At 48.3% G+C, this 14,179-nt stretch overlaps 1 protein-coding gene across 1 annotated transcript in view; it reads right to left on the minus strand.

Moving 5' to 3' along the window:
* Positions 1-1,265: 1,265 nt before the first annotated feature.
* PACS2 (phosphofurin acidic cluster sorting protein 2) overlaps positions 1,266-14,179 on the minus strand; it is a gene marked incomplete at both ends in the record, with an annotated part of 63,342 nt that continues 50,428 nt past the window's right edge. Inside the window, 6 exons of the mRNA XM_079535985.1 lie at positions 1,266-1,384; positions 2,093-2,206; positions 2,829-3,055; positions 6,033-6,168; positions 7,030-7,072; positions 10,292-10,334. Of these exons, the coding sequence (XP_079392111.1) occupies positions 1,266-1,384; positions 2,093-2,206; positions 2,829-3,055; positions 6,033-6,168; positions 7,030-7,072; positions 10,292-10,334 (682 nt within the window). The remainder of the gene's footprint in view (positions 1,385-2,092; positions 2,207-2,828; positions 3,056-6,032; positions 6,169-7,029; positions 7,073-10,291; positions 10,335-14,179) is intronic.

The raw sequence follows: 14,179 nt of genomic DNA on the forward strand, positions 1-14,179 counted from the left end.
CAGCGAGGACAACTTCCTACAGCCTGCAGGTGGGCACCTGCCTCCAGCAGCTCTGTTACAGCCTCACAGTCCCTACAAGGAGAGGTGCTGGGTGGCTCAGCTGGGCACAACAGCAGCACACCCAGGTGCAGACAGCGCAGTCCAGGCAGGACAAAGGCAGAGCAGATGAAGCAGCCCAGACACACTATCTCACATGTGCTGTGTGGCAGATGGATGGGCAGGCAGCTGGCCTTGCAGAGCACCTGGCTGGCTGCAGCTCCAGCCACTACAGCAGTGGATCACTTCACAGGCAACGGCTCATCTTCCTGGGTTTGGTAGTTCTATTTTTTCTTTTTGGCAACTTGTTTTTTTTCTCCTCTTTTTTTTTTTTTAATTATTTATTTGTCTTTTTTTATTTTTTAAGAAAGCATTAAAAAAAATTTGCGGCTATTAAAAAAAAATCTTTTCCCCTTGGAGGCTGGACGAGGTTTTATTGACAAGTAAATAATCGGTGTGAGTATGTAAATAGCAGCGACCCCACTGACGTGGTGTCCCTCAGCAGCACTGCAGGTGACTGGCTCGGTTTGGTCACTGTCACAGACCAGGGGGCAGCAGAGGTTCCTTACACCTTGTGTTTCCCCAGTTCCTGCTCCTGCCCAGCCTTCCTCAGGCAGCACTGAGCACAGACACCTGCCCAGCCCCAGGGCGGACCACACATAATACAGGGCAAGTTCCTCTCTGCCCCTCTCTAGCTCTGCAAACCACCGGTTCAGTTTTCAAACCGGACAGCTGGACGCCCTGCAGACTCGCTGATCTCTCATCCTTTGGCAGCAGGAAGAAAGACTGGCCATTGGTTTTCCTAGAAATATGGAGGGAGGGGTCAAAACGCATCGTAACATGCAGGATCTTCTGCAAAATGCACGGCCCCCCAGCCCACACACACCAATGAGGTCTCAGGTTAATAAGCAGTGCAGTTATTCAGCTATCTGCTCCGAAGTGGGAGGTGTTTGGGCAGGTTGCCTGCTCCTGCCAACTCCCCCACAGCTTTGTTGACAGCACATCTATATTTAAGACTGTTGTTGTTGTTTTTTGCCTTTGTTTAAAGGGGTTTCCTTCCCTTGTAGTAAACTTAAGAGTTAATAGAAAAAAAGTAATTCAAAAGTAATCCAAGCACATCTGTAATTAATTCTGCAGGAGAGGGCAGAGTGATGCGAGTCGAGTTGGCACACAGTTCCTGGCTCCTGGTGTGCAGTCCCTGGGATGGACAGAGGTCCCTCCGAGCGTGGCTAGAAGTTAGATTTGGAGTGCCCAAATATGCAGATGGGAAAGTGCTTGACATGAGAGGACCACTGTGCTGCCAGTTGAAAGAACTTGACGTCGTTCCACTCCACTCCGTCAATCAGGACTACAGGGGAAGGTTAGAAATAAAACAGGTGAGTTAGAAAACAGCAAGTGTAAGTGGTCAGCCAGAAACAGCTTTGCTAGAAAGCTCCTTGCAGTCAGCAGAGGGAGGCCTGGCTACATTCTGCGCTCAGGGTGTGAGCTGCACTGCTGGGCCAACCCACCACTGTTGCTACACGTGGCTGAAGCACAGACCAGTGATAGGAAGAGCGGCTCAGACTGCCGCTCCAGCAGCACTGGAGCTTCCCAGACTGCTGATTTCAGCTTCACCTGATCTGATCCCTCCAGTTTCCCAAACGCTCTCCGCTTTCTTTTTTGAGCAAACATGCTCTTACGGAGACAGACACATCACGCTTCTCACCAGGGGGTCTCTGCCTTTCCTGCAGAGGTGATGTTGTTCTGCAACCACCCCTCACTCGGCAGTCTCACATGGACTGGGCCAGAATGAAGGAGGGTGACCTGAGAAAATTTCTGTTAACAGTACTGGGAATTATTAACTGAACAGGCAACAAGGATATTTTTGAAACTGGAGACACAGCTCCCCTGACAGACACTGCTAAGTTTGCCTGCAGATGTGAGCCCTTCCCCATTGAAGACCCCATTGCACCAGCTCCAGGGCACAGGGCAGCCACGAGGGCAGCTCTTTGCCTGCAGGAAAACGGCTGGCAGCTGAGGCTCACCCCAGAGCCAAAGGGATGCAAGCTGTACATACCCCGCAGCATGTTCTGCTGATGCTTCGCTGTGCAAATCAACCTGCTGATTCCTTCAATGCACTGGCTCTTTGACTCAACTTCCTTGTCTTTTGTTTTCTTGGGTAAAAACATCACTGGAAGAAAATCAAACGAGCAAAGAAAGTGAATCTCTGCTGCTCACAAGAGATGCACCAAGACTCACTAGTGATGTTGTGTTGCTTTTTTATTATTATTTAAATGTTCATGTCTCAAAATAACAATTGAATTCATTTCTTAGTTGTTTGGTAGGAGTTTGGCAGGACCGTTTAGCAGGACCATGCCAGCACTCTGCACTGCCATCTATGCACACAAAAACTTCAGGTCCAAGCATCTCAGCCTGGTGGTCAGGGGCATGAGCTCCCTCCTACCTCACCCAGCATCCCACACAAGCAACAAGGAACACTGCTGTGGACACTGTCCCTGTGCATCTCCAGGCCTTCTAACACAGTCACCCACAACAGACCTTTCTCTGTCCCCACTGTTGTTCCTTTGAGCTCTGCCATCTTAGCCGTGAGCATGGACACAACTCCTTACAGCACAAAGAACCACCATCCTTTCAAACTAGCACCTCATTAAGCCACTTCTTACCCACAGACAGACTAGGATCTGGGGGACTGACTGTAACGCAGGACTGACAAATCAGCCCCAAGGCTGCAGAACAAGGAGAGCAGCACTGCGTTCTTGGCCTTTGGCAACAAGTCAGCACGTTTACCTTACCTTTCTTGTTCTTCTCCTTTGTCACGACAGTCATGGACATGGTTGGAGTGGTGGCGATCTCCCCGCTGGCAGGTAACCTGCTGACCTGGAGGGACCGGAAAGTGCATTTCAGTGTGTTTTTGGTAGTGGAAGGGTCCTTCTTCTCCGGGTCTCTCTTTCTGTCCATGGGTGGAGCTGCAATCCAGTAATCCACCTGCAGGCCCATCAGCTCAGCACCAAGGCCCTGGCTAGAAAACAAGAGAAGCAGCTCATTTCCGCACGATGCTCAGCAGAGTTCTCTCACTGTCTGGTCAAGAGCAGCAGCCACTGAAAAACAGAGCCGGGGAGAAATGCTTGGCTCTTTGTGAAATCAGGCAGCAACACTTCTTGGTGAGATCCATGAGTCACAAACACAGCAGAAGCCATCAATGAGTGATGCAGCCCAGGTCACATTACAGGGTGGCAGCAGCTCAGCACTGCAACAAGCTGGAATGAGCTGACCTTCTACAGAGCCATGGAGTTAAGCAGTGGGGAAGAGATCAGACAAACCACTTCCCAACATGGAGTGCAGTGACCCAGCTAGCAAACCTGACCCCTGAGGCGGCCCAGGGTGGCTTCCAGTCTTCAAGAAAGGATGAGAAGCTGTAAGCACTTACTGGCTACTGTCTCCCAAGCACTGATGAGCGAATGGCCTGGCCATGCACAGCATTGCCAAAACCATCTCTGTCTGAATTACTTCCAACACCTATGTCCCTGATCTCTTTCTGTCACCAGCTTCCTTCCTTCTTGTTCAAATGCTCCACCAGGTCACACAGCACTCCTGCCCTTTCCAGGTCCCTGTTAGGGCACGGAGCAATCCGCTCCATAGCCCTGCTGCTGGCTGGGAAATTCCTGTGCTGGGTAAATGCTTCACAAGCCCTGTGATGTTTGCTAAACAATGGCAGATTTCAGGACATGATGTGCTATTGAAAACTCCCGCGCATCATGTGGCAGCAGATGTGCCACCAAAACACACTGTCAGCCTTTCTAAAGCCTGAAAAGGGAAGATGAGCAACCTGGGAAATTCCACCACCCTCTCTGTCTGCCCCTTCCTCACACTACCCAACCCCTGTACTTCTTCCTACACGTAGTTGATTAACATGCAAGTACTGAACAAAAACTGACCTATCAATCTGCTGACTAATTATATTTAGCAGGGTTTCATTTAAGAAATGGTAATTGTTTAAAAAGAGATTAATTGATGCTCTTGAATAAAATAAGCATTCCTCAACATCACTTGCATAATCAGAAACTCTCATGTAAAATAAGGATAGACCACCACTAGTCTTCTCTGGAAATCATTTCCTTTATCAGTTATTCAGCTGAAGCCAGACAGCAACAAAGTTCATCCAGGTCCACCAAAACCACGGTTTGGTTTCTGAATACAGCTTCAGAACTGAGATTGTTTCAAGGACTTTTCACAGCACATTTCTCATCTCAGTTGTAAAGCCGGTCCCAGACACGACCTTGGCTAAACAAGTGGCTCAATCTTCCAAGTTTGGATCATCCTCCATCTCCTGTGCAGTCACATCCAGATCAGTGGAGATGAAATAATGTTGAACCTAAACTTCCTCTTAACAGCCTGCACTCCTGGGGGTACAGTTCCCAAACCACTTCCCCGTTTGAAAAGCCCATGCGAATCTCCCAGAAGAGATGTCAGCTCTGCCCTCCAGAGCCTGCACAGTCCCAGCAGCAGCAAGCAGCTGTGGCTGGGACTCTCTAGGCAGTGAGGGCTCTCCCAGGAGCCAACAGCAGGGATTTGGTAAGTGAGCTCCTAGGGCAGGCTGAACCCACTGACACTTTCCACTCACTGGGCATGTGCTTAATCCAGGACTTCCACATTTCCAGTTCCGTTTGCTAAAAGGAGACTTCAGCTTCTGATTCCTAAAATTGGCTTGAAAGGGCCCCAAGGGGCTCTCAGGGATAAGTGGGAAAGGGACAGTAGGAGACGCTGTTTACAGAGAACAGCCTCTAACTGCAGGGCACTCTCTGACTTCCTCAGTCTGATGATCACAGGGCTAAGGATGTCAGAGGGGACATCCCTGCATCATCCTCTGCTATCAATTAACAGATCTGCTATCCATGAATTTGCCTAACCCCTCATTGAACTGCTGATCCCGCTGCTACAAAAGTAGCAGAGGCAAATGTGGTCCCTACACACCTTCCTGTAGCATGCAGAAACCCCTTCCTTTCTCCTTTACAACCGACCTCTTGTTAATTTTATGTGTGCCAAGGTCTTGTACCAACAGGTATGGCAAAATACAGTTTAACTAAATTCTGGAAAATGTGAGCATCTTACCTCTGCCTCCTCTTCCCCAAAACTGCAGGATCCAAGCATTTCTGGCCTGTCCTTATAAGATGCTGTTCTGTCCCCCTGATCATGTTACCTGTGCTCCTCTGAAACTGCAACTTCATCATGTGCTTCTGGAGGTGGATACCAGAACTGCACAGCAAGAGCAAGATAGCTACACCAACATTTTGTGGTTCAACAGAATGAGTCCTCACCAGGGTAATTCTTTACTGGCAATCTTCTGCTGGTTTCCTCCCTTTAAGTCCACACATTTCAACTAAAGCAGAACTTCACACTGCTACAGATGCTGTCTCCTTGCTATTCAGATATGCTCTCAGGCAGTCTGCATTTACATTTTACCACCTTACAACTATCCCATGTCACAGAGACAAAGCCTGCTATTTCCAGTGAGTCACTCTGACTTTACAGTTTCTTGGTCCTTATAAACGTTTTGTAACAACTGTGAGGGATTAAGCCAGCTACAGAACAGGTATCTGGGGATTAGGGTCAGTATTTTATTTGGCTACATAACTCCCCAGCAGAATTCAGTCTCAAAGGGAAATTTCCAGAAGACAGAGAACACAAACCTTCCCAAACAGGTTGCCAACAATCACGGTTTCTACCAGGCCATCAGAAACAAAAGCCGCCCCTTCTCATTGAACATGCCTGTCCTTGAAAAATGTTTCTATCAGGTGTAAGATCCCCTCTACCTTCCTCAGCTACCCTGGGGCCAGCAAGGACCAGAGGCAAGAGAGGCGCAAGAGAGAGGTGACATATTCAAATGTTTGCTGAGAAGAAAGAAGGCAGAGCTACAGGTTTTCCTTTTGGAGCTTTCCTCCTTCCTGGATATGTCATAACACAGACAAGGGGGGTGTATGAGACAAAACATGCTTTACCTTGAGGATGAGAAGCTGCCTGTGACAGACGGTGAGGAAGGTGGTGTGGGGGAGGCTTCTTTCACAGCAGGAGATACAGAAGGTGGGGTAGAAGAAAGGACACTGGAGCTTGAGGGAGCTGCATCATCAGAGTCACCTTGCGGAGAGAAAGCCAAGCTGTTTGTCTGGGTTTGTCTCACAGTCTAGCACGTGCACACTGGGATAGCTCAGTATCTTTACCCACGCTCATGCTGTGCACATCTCCATATTGGCTTTGTTCAGATGCAACCCAGAGATCAGCTAGCCCACCAATTGTGACTGCTCCACACCTACAGCATGGGACTGCCTTTGTCTGGGTAAGAGGCAGAGACATTCACAATGCTCTGGGCTCCCCATTGGCATCTTCTCTCCCAGCTTTTGTTCTGAGATTCCCAGCTGATTTTTGATTAGGAAAAAGACTTTCTGATTAGTAGTATGTGAAGGAGGAAAAAAAGTTCACACTGAAAAATGTCACTACACCATGTCAATAGGTGTAAACACGTGTAAACAAGCTTTACACTCCCACATTAAAACATGGCCCAAAATTTGTTGTTGGACTGGCAAACTGCTGCCTGTCTTGGAGTTCCCAGTGTTGGGCTCTTGTTTGAGATTGAATTCATTAGGGAATGGAGCTGCCTCTCAAGTTGGGAGTAGGAAATCTCAAGTAACCATAGTGGTGAATCCATATTGCATACACATACAAAAAATGGGTGTTAGCCCATATCTGAGTGGAAGTTCCCTGGACAAGGGTGTGGGAATTTCAACTAGCCTGAAGCTCTCTGAAAAGTACCAAGAAAAAGGGCTTCTTGAAATACAAAGGAAATTCTTCGAGTTAAGCGCAACAGAACTGAGAGCTAACACAAGCAATTTCATCTTAGAAAAACCTGAAGACACGAGCAACAAACAGGTCTTTCCAGCCTGTGAAATCAGCATCCCGCAATCTGTGTGACACCAGAAACAGATATGAGATGCTTGTTACCTGACGTCGCAGAAGATTGTTCCACTATTCCAACTTTCACCACCTAGAAAGGAAAGAGCAAACAGGACAACTCTGAAACAGGAGTCCTATGAATTTTGGGAACTCTTCACCTCCCAAAGTCAGTCCAACCCTAAAGCTACCTGTGGCACTGTCCCTACAGTCAAAGCAGTGTAAAAGCATGGTAAAAGTGTAGTTTTGCAAGGCCCAGCAGGTCCCATCCACATCCAGATGAGTAGAAGCAGCTCATATCCCTTCTCCTACTTTACCTAAAAGAAAGCACCGACCCTACAGAGCTGTTACAGACTTGCACAGCTCCCACTAGCCTATAAGACTATAAGGCTTGCCCATGCCTCCTGTGGGAATAGGACAGAGAGGACAAATGAATACAAGCATCTTTTTAGCACTGCTCTGATGCTGGGATTGCTTCCACCACACAAGTGCAGCTGCTTCCAGGCAGCACCAGAATTGGGTTGTGTTAGGAAACCACAAAAGCAGCAAAGTACAGATTCCGATCACAGTTTTCTAATCTCCAAACAAGAGAGGTATCTGGCAAATAAAATAAAGCTCCTAGCATAGCCTGTATGCACAGATAAACCATCACATGTACAGCTCAGAACAATTCCAATCACACTGTAATACGGCCACAAATGCACACTGATACGAACAACCACCAGTCAGTACACTGAGTATCCTCAAGTCAGTAGAACATTTTAGAGTGAGAAAATGTCACAGCCTATTTTGCTTGAAAACAGAACATGATTAAGTTTGTGTAGAGCACATCTTTAGGGAGCAGATTTCTTTGCTACAGAGACAACAAACAGGACTTAATCACTGAAGCAAAACACTTTGCACAGCTCTTGAAGTGGTGGGAGCTGGCTGTACACTCAGCACCAGACTTAGAGAGCTTGGAGGCTCTTTGGTAGATTGTTAACCCCAGCCTCGGAAAAGTCACTTGGAATGCAGCAGTGTGTGCAGCAGAGTGGCTTGGGAGATGGAAGTAGGACTCTCAGTGGGCCCTGCAGCTCAATCTGGCCAACCTTTGTTTGAAGAGAAACAAATCAAGCTCTGAAGTCAACAGCCACTTGTGCTGCATGCGTTAAATGCCAAGAGGATGTTTCACAGACTCTAAGGAACTGGGAACGAGAGGAGACGAGGCACTAGAGTTAGGGAAAGAACAAGGAATACAGAAAACTGCCTGCAACCACCTTGATCTTCAAGCCAGAAAGGAAATCTCTTTTGGCCTTTTCCTTTCTGTTGGCTGACTGATGCTGCTCGAGGTCAGACACATGGGAGGAAGACGAGGCTAAATGCCTTCCCTTCATTCAGGAAGGGGCGTGGGACTCCTGCCCTTCCACCAAAGCCTCCATCCAGCAATGATGCAGCCAGCCTCCTTTCCCTGCAGGAAGGATGTGCGTCCTGTTAACTCTCCCAGCACCTGGCTGTTGGCACAGTGCAGGACAATGCAGTGTCACAACCACGGCCTGTGCGTGCAGTCGGCCCTTCACAAGGCCCTCGTCTCATCTCTCAGAGCCCAGCTATGCAGCACAGCCAAAACAGCTGCAGGTCTTCAGTTTTTGCAGTCCAGAAGCCAGAGTCCAAGCAACATTAGGAGTCCCAAACACCAACATTTCCAGCTCCCTCCCTTTTTGGCCAACAGCCCCAATGTCAGGAGTATATCAGAGGCAGAAATAAGCAGCACTGACCTGACCCTCTCCACCAGTCAATGTGGAAAGTCAAGCGGTATTTTCAAGGCAAATTTGGGGGAAATTGGCAGCATTACACACAGACACTTCTCTCTTTCTCTTCTACACAGTCAAATCCAGACTGGAAAAGTGTTGCTAATGTAAGGATAATATTCATTTAAGGAGCAACCAGACAAACCCTCTGGATCCCATTTGCTTGCATATGGCAGTATTGAACTAAATCAATCCCTATGAAAAGCTCTGCAGAGCCTAACTGCTCAGTAAGACGGGCCCAGGAGCCTTCCAGCACTTCTGAGCCTTTCCTGTTAGTGGGGCAGGGAAACAGCTGTTTCATGACAGCAGTTCTTGCCCAGCAACCACAGGACACACACAGTACCACAGCAAAACTCATCAGCAGGAAGCAAATTGAGAAGATGTGCCTCTACTTTAGCAAAAGGTATCTTTCCGTCTACAAATAAAAGTCTATTGTCACCATCACAGGAGCACTGTGGAGAGATCTGCACTGCAATGAGACAGAGTGAAAGCAAGGTCAGCCTGAGTGCAGGAGTGGATCAACTCTTTAAACTCCTTGGGATTTCAGATTAGCTCTGACGCATTGATGGGGATACAAACAGGAACACACAGCAGTCAGCTTAACACAGAGTAAGTAGAACAAGGCAACCAGCAAGCAAGAAAAATGAGCTACAGGGCAGAGGCAAGAGCTGTGGAAGAGAACATGGTAGCTGAAGAACAGTCAAGGGTTACCCTTTGGGCCACAGGACAATGACTCAATACCTAAAACTTAAGGAATTGAAGAGCATCAGAGAAGGGGAGGGAATCTATTGGAGGCAAAGCACATGGTGCACAAAACACACCAACAGGAGCACAAACACACCCTGCCCAGAAAGAATGCACTTTAAAGGTAAAGGCAAGAAGGACAAGTCAGGGACTACCATCCCAACTACATATTCATATGATAAACTACATTAAACAGCTACTGCCTTAGGCAAACCTAACAGTGGGATATGTGATCTGCCCAGTGGGATGTACTCTCTTTTTCCCAGGAGCGGATGGAGTATTTAGAGGGCTAGAGACCATTCATGATAAGCATACGTAGAACTGATAATGGAATACTACATTTGGCCACACTGATCATGCAGGGTAATACTCAGCATAGGAAACTGAGATTAGGTTTCCAGGAACACACCCCGCTCCCCTGACATGGCCCAGCAGTAACTCTGTGCCAAACAGGTGCTTTGGTCTGAAACAAAGACAGGCCACAAGGCAGAGCATTTTGGCAGCACGCTTTCTTCTCTGTACTGAAGTATGTAACAGCTAGGCTATGGTGCTTGCTATGTGCTGGTGGGCATGCAAGCCTGGAACTGGCTGCTTGGGAATTGAAGCACCAGCAATGTTCTGAGAGGTCTTAGAGGCATGCTTACACACAAGGCGGTTGCATCCCACCATCAGATGCTCATGCTAACCCTCCGTCTTAGAGCACACAGTGCTCCTGCTGTACCCCAGGGACCAGGGAAGTATTCTAACCCTGTGGCATGAGACATTAACTAAAATACACTCACCCCAACGAAGGGAATGAACTTCTGCGAAGATTCCTCGTCAGGGCTAAAGGCAAAGAGAAAGGAGTTGTTAATAGCTTGCTTCCACGCTGGGCACAATACTCACTTCATATGTTGCATTCAAGCATGCAGCAGGGATGGACAGTATGCAAGCGCCAGTCCAGTGTCTCCTCTCAGGGCCCCTTGCCAGCACGCTCAGATCTGCACGGGCAGGGAGGAGCACACAGCTTACAGCCCATCTCCGAGGGGAAGGTCTCCTCCTCCCTCCCGCTTCACAGAGAAACATGCTTTATGGCAGTACAGACACACGGCCTCCTGCTGCAAGGAGATGGATCTGCGCCACAACAACACCAACAACTGTGCGTTACTTACTGGGACCTGAAGCGCTCCGCACGGATGGCCGTCACACGTCCCACCTTTGGAGCCATGTGCCATACCTTGCACATCCCAGCATCTCTAAAGCAGTTAGCCTGCCACGGGGTTACAAGCCGTGACACGTGGTTATTGGCACAGCACTGCAGGATGCACGCGCACACACTCACACGGATGCACGTTCCCCGCCATCGGGAGTTTGCACAAGAAACGGAGCGCACTGGGGAGATCAGGACACCAGCTTGAGAATGGCAAACAGCTAAACCAGACCCAACAGAATGCACACAATGGCCCAGAGATGCCCGAAGACAATACTACGTATGTTCCTTCCTGCTCTGCTCCCACCCAGGCTCCAGAGACCAGAGGGTAAAGACAACAGGCTGGCAAGGCAGGCCACAGTCAGATCTAACAGGGGCCAGAGAGAATCCACAAAGACTTGGGGAGGATCCAAGTGGGTTGGAAGGGCCCACAGAGCCACTGCTCCCCTCTTGTGCTGCACACAGAGGCACGGGTGCTGCAGAGCACACCCATACGTACAGAGGAGGTGAAGTCCAGCCGAGAAAGTGACTGCACACAATGCTTCTCAGTGGCCAAGGCTGGGAAACAGGTAGGAAGGCAAACACCAAGATTCTTCATGTTTCTCTTTTTGCACATCCCTCAGTGCTCAGAGCAGTGCAACATTCAGTACAAAATCCTGCACCGCCTTTATCCACAACGTTGCTGTTATTGAGGGGCTTTGCTCCCTCCCTGCTCTTGATCCCAAGCATTGCATCTTCACTCTTTCCCTAAAGCATATCAAAAAAACGTCTGAGCTCCTGATGGTGGGTTGGTGTCCAACCACGGATGCAAGTCCCCAGCAAAATTATCTCTTCAGAGCACAAGACTTCCAGCTCCACTTTTGTCAAGGGAAAGGAGAAACCCATATTGATGCTGAGAGAAGCTCAGCCTTCTCACCCTTCCTTCAGCTCCACAGCCTGCAGATGAGGCAGCACCAAGTCCTGCTCATCACACGAAGGAAGCGCAGTCATAGCTCAATCATCTCACAGCTACTGCGTGGCTTTGCTCCAAGCTCTTCAGAAGCAAACCTTACCCAACTCCAGCAGATAACTTGTTCACGTTTCCCCAAGGAGCTCCATCTCACCAAAGAGAGAAGAGGAGCTACTCTGCAATAAATCATTTGCTTCAGCCACCGCTTCACAGTGACACACAGGCAGTCCCAAGCAATCTGGCTGGGTTTCAGCAGGGCTACTCCTGTCGTACCCTCTGGGCAACTCTTGTACAATCTTGTACATACACCTCTGAAAATGCAGCTTACCAGAGCAGCTGCTCCTCATGTAGACCAAAGGAGAGCTAAGATGACTGTGCTCCTTCCTCATTTTCTCTTTTTCACTCTTTCCTCTTTCTTGTCCTTTGGGATCTCAAAACATTCATCCCGAATCCTCTCACCTTAGCCAGTATCTCTTCTATTCCTCCTACCACATGCATGCATAACCCACCTTTAATGCAAAGCCAGACCTGACCCTGGTTTGTGATATTTTGAACTGTGGTTTTGGATACTTCATCTATATTTCTTAGGAATAATAAATCCTAAACCCATGCAGAGAGGCTAGAAAGAAAATCTTCTTTACCTGTAATGGGTGGTTGTCAAATTACTGGTTTTGATTGGGTATAATCCTTCCACCTGCAATCAATTGTTCCTACGCAGGAACAGATTAGCGTGTTCTCTCTCCACCAAAATAAATTAATTCAGATTGAACAAAGATACACAGGCAGATTTAGATGCTTTAAGGCTCTTAGAAATGAGAAGGTATATCACCAGGAGTCAGCCCCCTGACAGAAGGAAGAAATAATCTCTCTCGCTTCTAGGACAAAGGACAAAATACACCTCAAAGCACGCTAGTATCACAGTAAGAGGAACTGAATAATCACTAAGAACAGTTATGCCAGTTGCTAGGCTTTCCTTAAGATTTTGCTTACAAGTTCCACCAAGTCTCCAGAGCCGAATTGAAGCAAAGGGACAAAAGGACTCCAGGTTCCAATGACACTGCATCAGTGACCTCTCTGCTTCCCCATAAAACTCTCCTACAGTGCTCCCACAGCAGACTGGCCGTATGTAGCAGAATTTCCATTGTGTTCCTTGAGCCTTGATTCCTTCCTCTTCCACATCGCTCCATCAGGCAAGGGGTGCAGGTAAAGATTTCTACTGCGTGAGGAGGTTCAGGCAGCAACCAGCTAGGTGGGATCAGGTCCATCTTCACAAGCTGTGTTCACACTCAGCAGCTGCTGCAGGGTGCAGTTTAGAAGCAGCACTCAGAGAAAGGATCTGGACTCTGTGCCTGACCAGAGAAGTGCAACAGGCAGAAAATAGCACTATCTCTGCTTCCTATTGCCCAGGAGCCACACAGGCTCACTCTTTAACACAGGGCACTTTCTTGCACAACAAAGAGCAAGAGCTGTGGAAGTTCTCTTAAAACACGAGCTAAGAGTGAGTGAATGACTCAGCCCTCTCCCTACCAGCGAGCAACACTCCATTTCCAATAGCCAGGCTGCTTCCCAAGTTCATGCAAGGGCTATCCAGAAGCCACGTGTCACGAGCTGTGCTGGATGCTGAATTGCAGTGGCTGACACCAGCCCAGGTGTGCCAAACTGATCAGCAATCCAAGTGTGCTGGGAGTGAGTGGCTGCTGACAGATCTCTAACACTGTGGGGTTTCTTTCAAAAAGCAATGCAGAGAGATAACAACATTGATGATGCACCCCTCCTAGTGGGAGGCCCACCTCTGCCAGCAGGGTCTCAGCTCCCAAATGTGTCCTGAGCTGCAATGTTTCTTGACAATCCACTACCCTTTAGTTCTCCCAACGTGCAGAGAAAATACCAGTCACACACTGTAACACAGCTGTGTTGAAATGGCAAGGATTTTCTTCCTTAGTACCTTCCCTATTCCCAGCCCTCTCCAAGTCAGGTCAGCAGATGCTCCAAAAGAATAGGACAAAGCTTTTGCACCATTTGCAGTCCACCACAGGCAGTACATGCGCCAACTTCTCAGCATGACAAACAGAACAAGGAGATGGGAAGGACAGCGGAGGTCAGTCAAATAGGGACAGCTGGCAATAAAGTTATAAAGCAGCTCATCACATACAGCTACGTCCTAAGGACTGGCTAGCTGGCTTAGCTTTCCTTGGATCTTGGGCTTGTTTAACAGAGCAAATGCTAGGATACTAGGAAATTTGTCTTGCAGTGAATTTGTAGGTAGTGCTGTCGCCTATACACTGAGCATTGCCTTGAAAGCTGGCCTTGGAGAAGCCATTCACCTCTAGCCTTGAGGGAGATACAGTTGCAATAACTTCATGAACAGAGGTCAAAATAAACCACGTCCAGTAATAGTACGGTTTAAAGTAAGGGGTTCTCGTGGGCAGCTCATGGAGCACAACTCCCACCACTAGCATCCATTCTATCTCCTCTTAGGTTCAGGGAATTCCCATGTGATACCTGCCAGTATGCGACTAGTCCTCAACTTTC

Source organism: Tetrao urogallus (genome assembly GCF_951394365.1).
Source record: "Tetrao urogallus genome assembly, chromosome: 5".
Taxonomy (NCBI): domain Eukaryota; kingdom Metazoa; phylum Chordata; class Aves; order Galliformes; family Phasianidae; genus Tetrao; species Tetrao urogallus.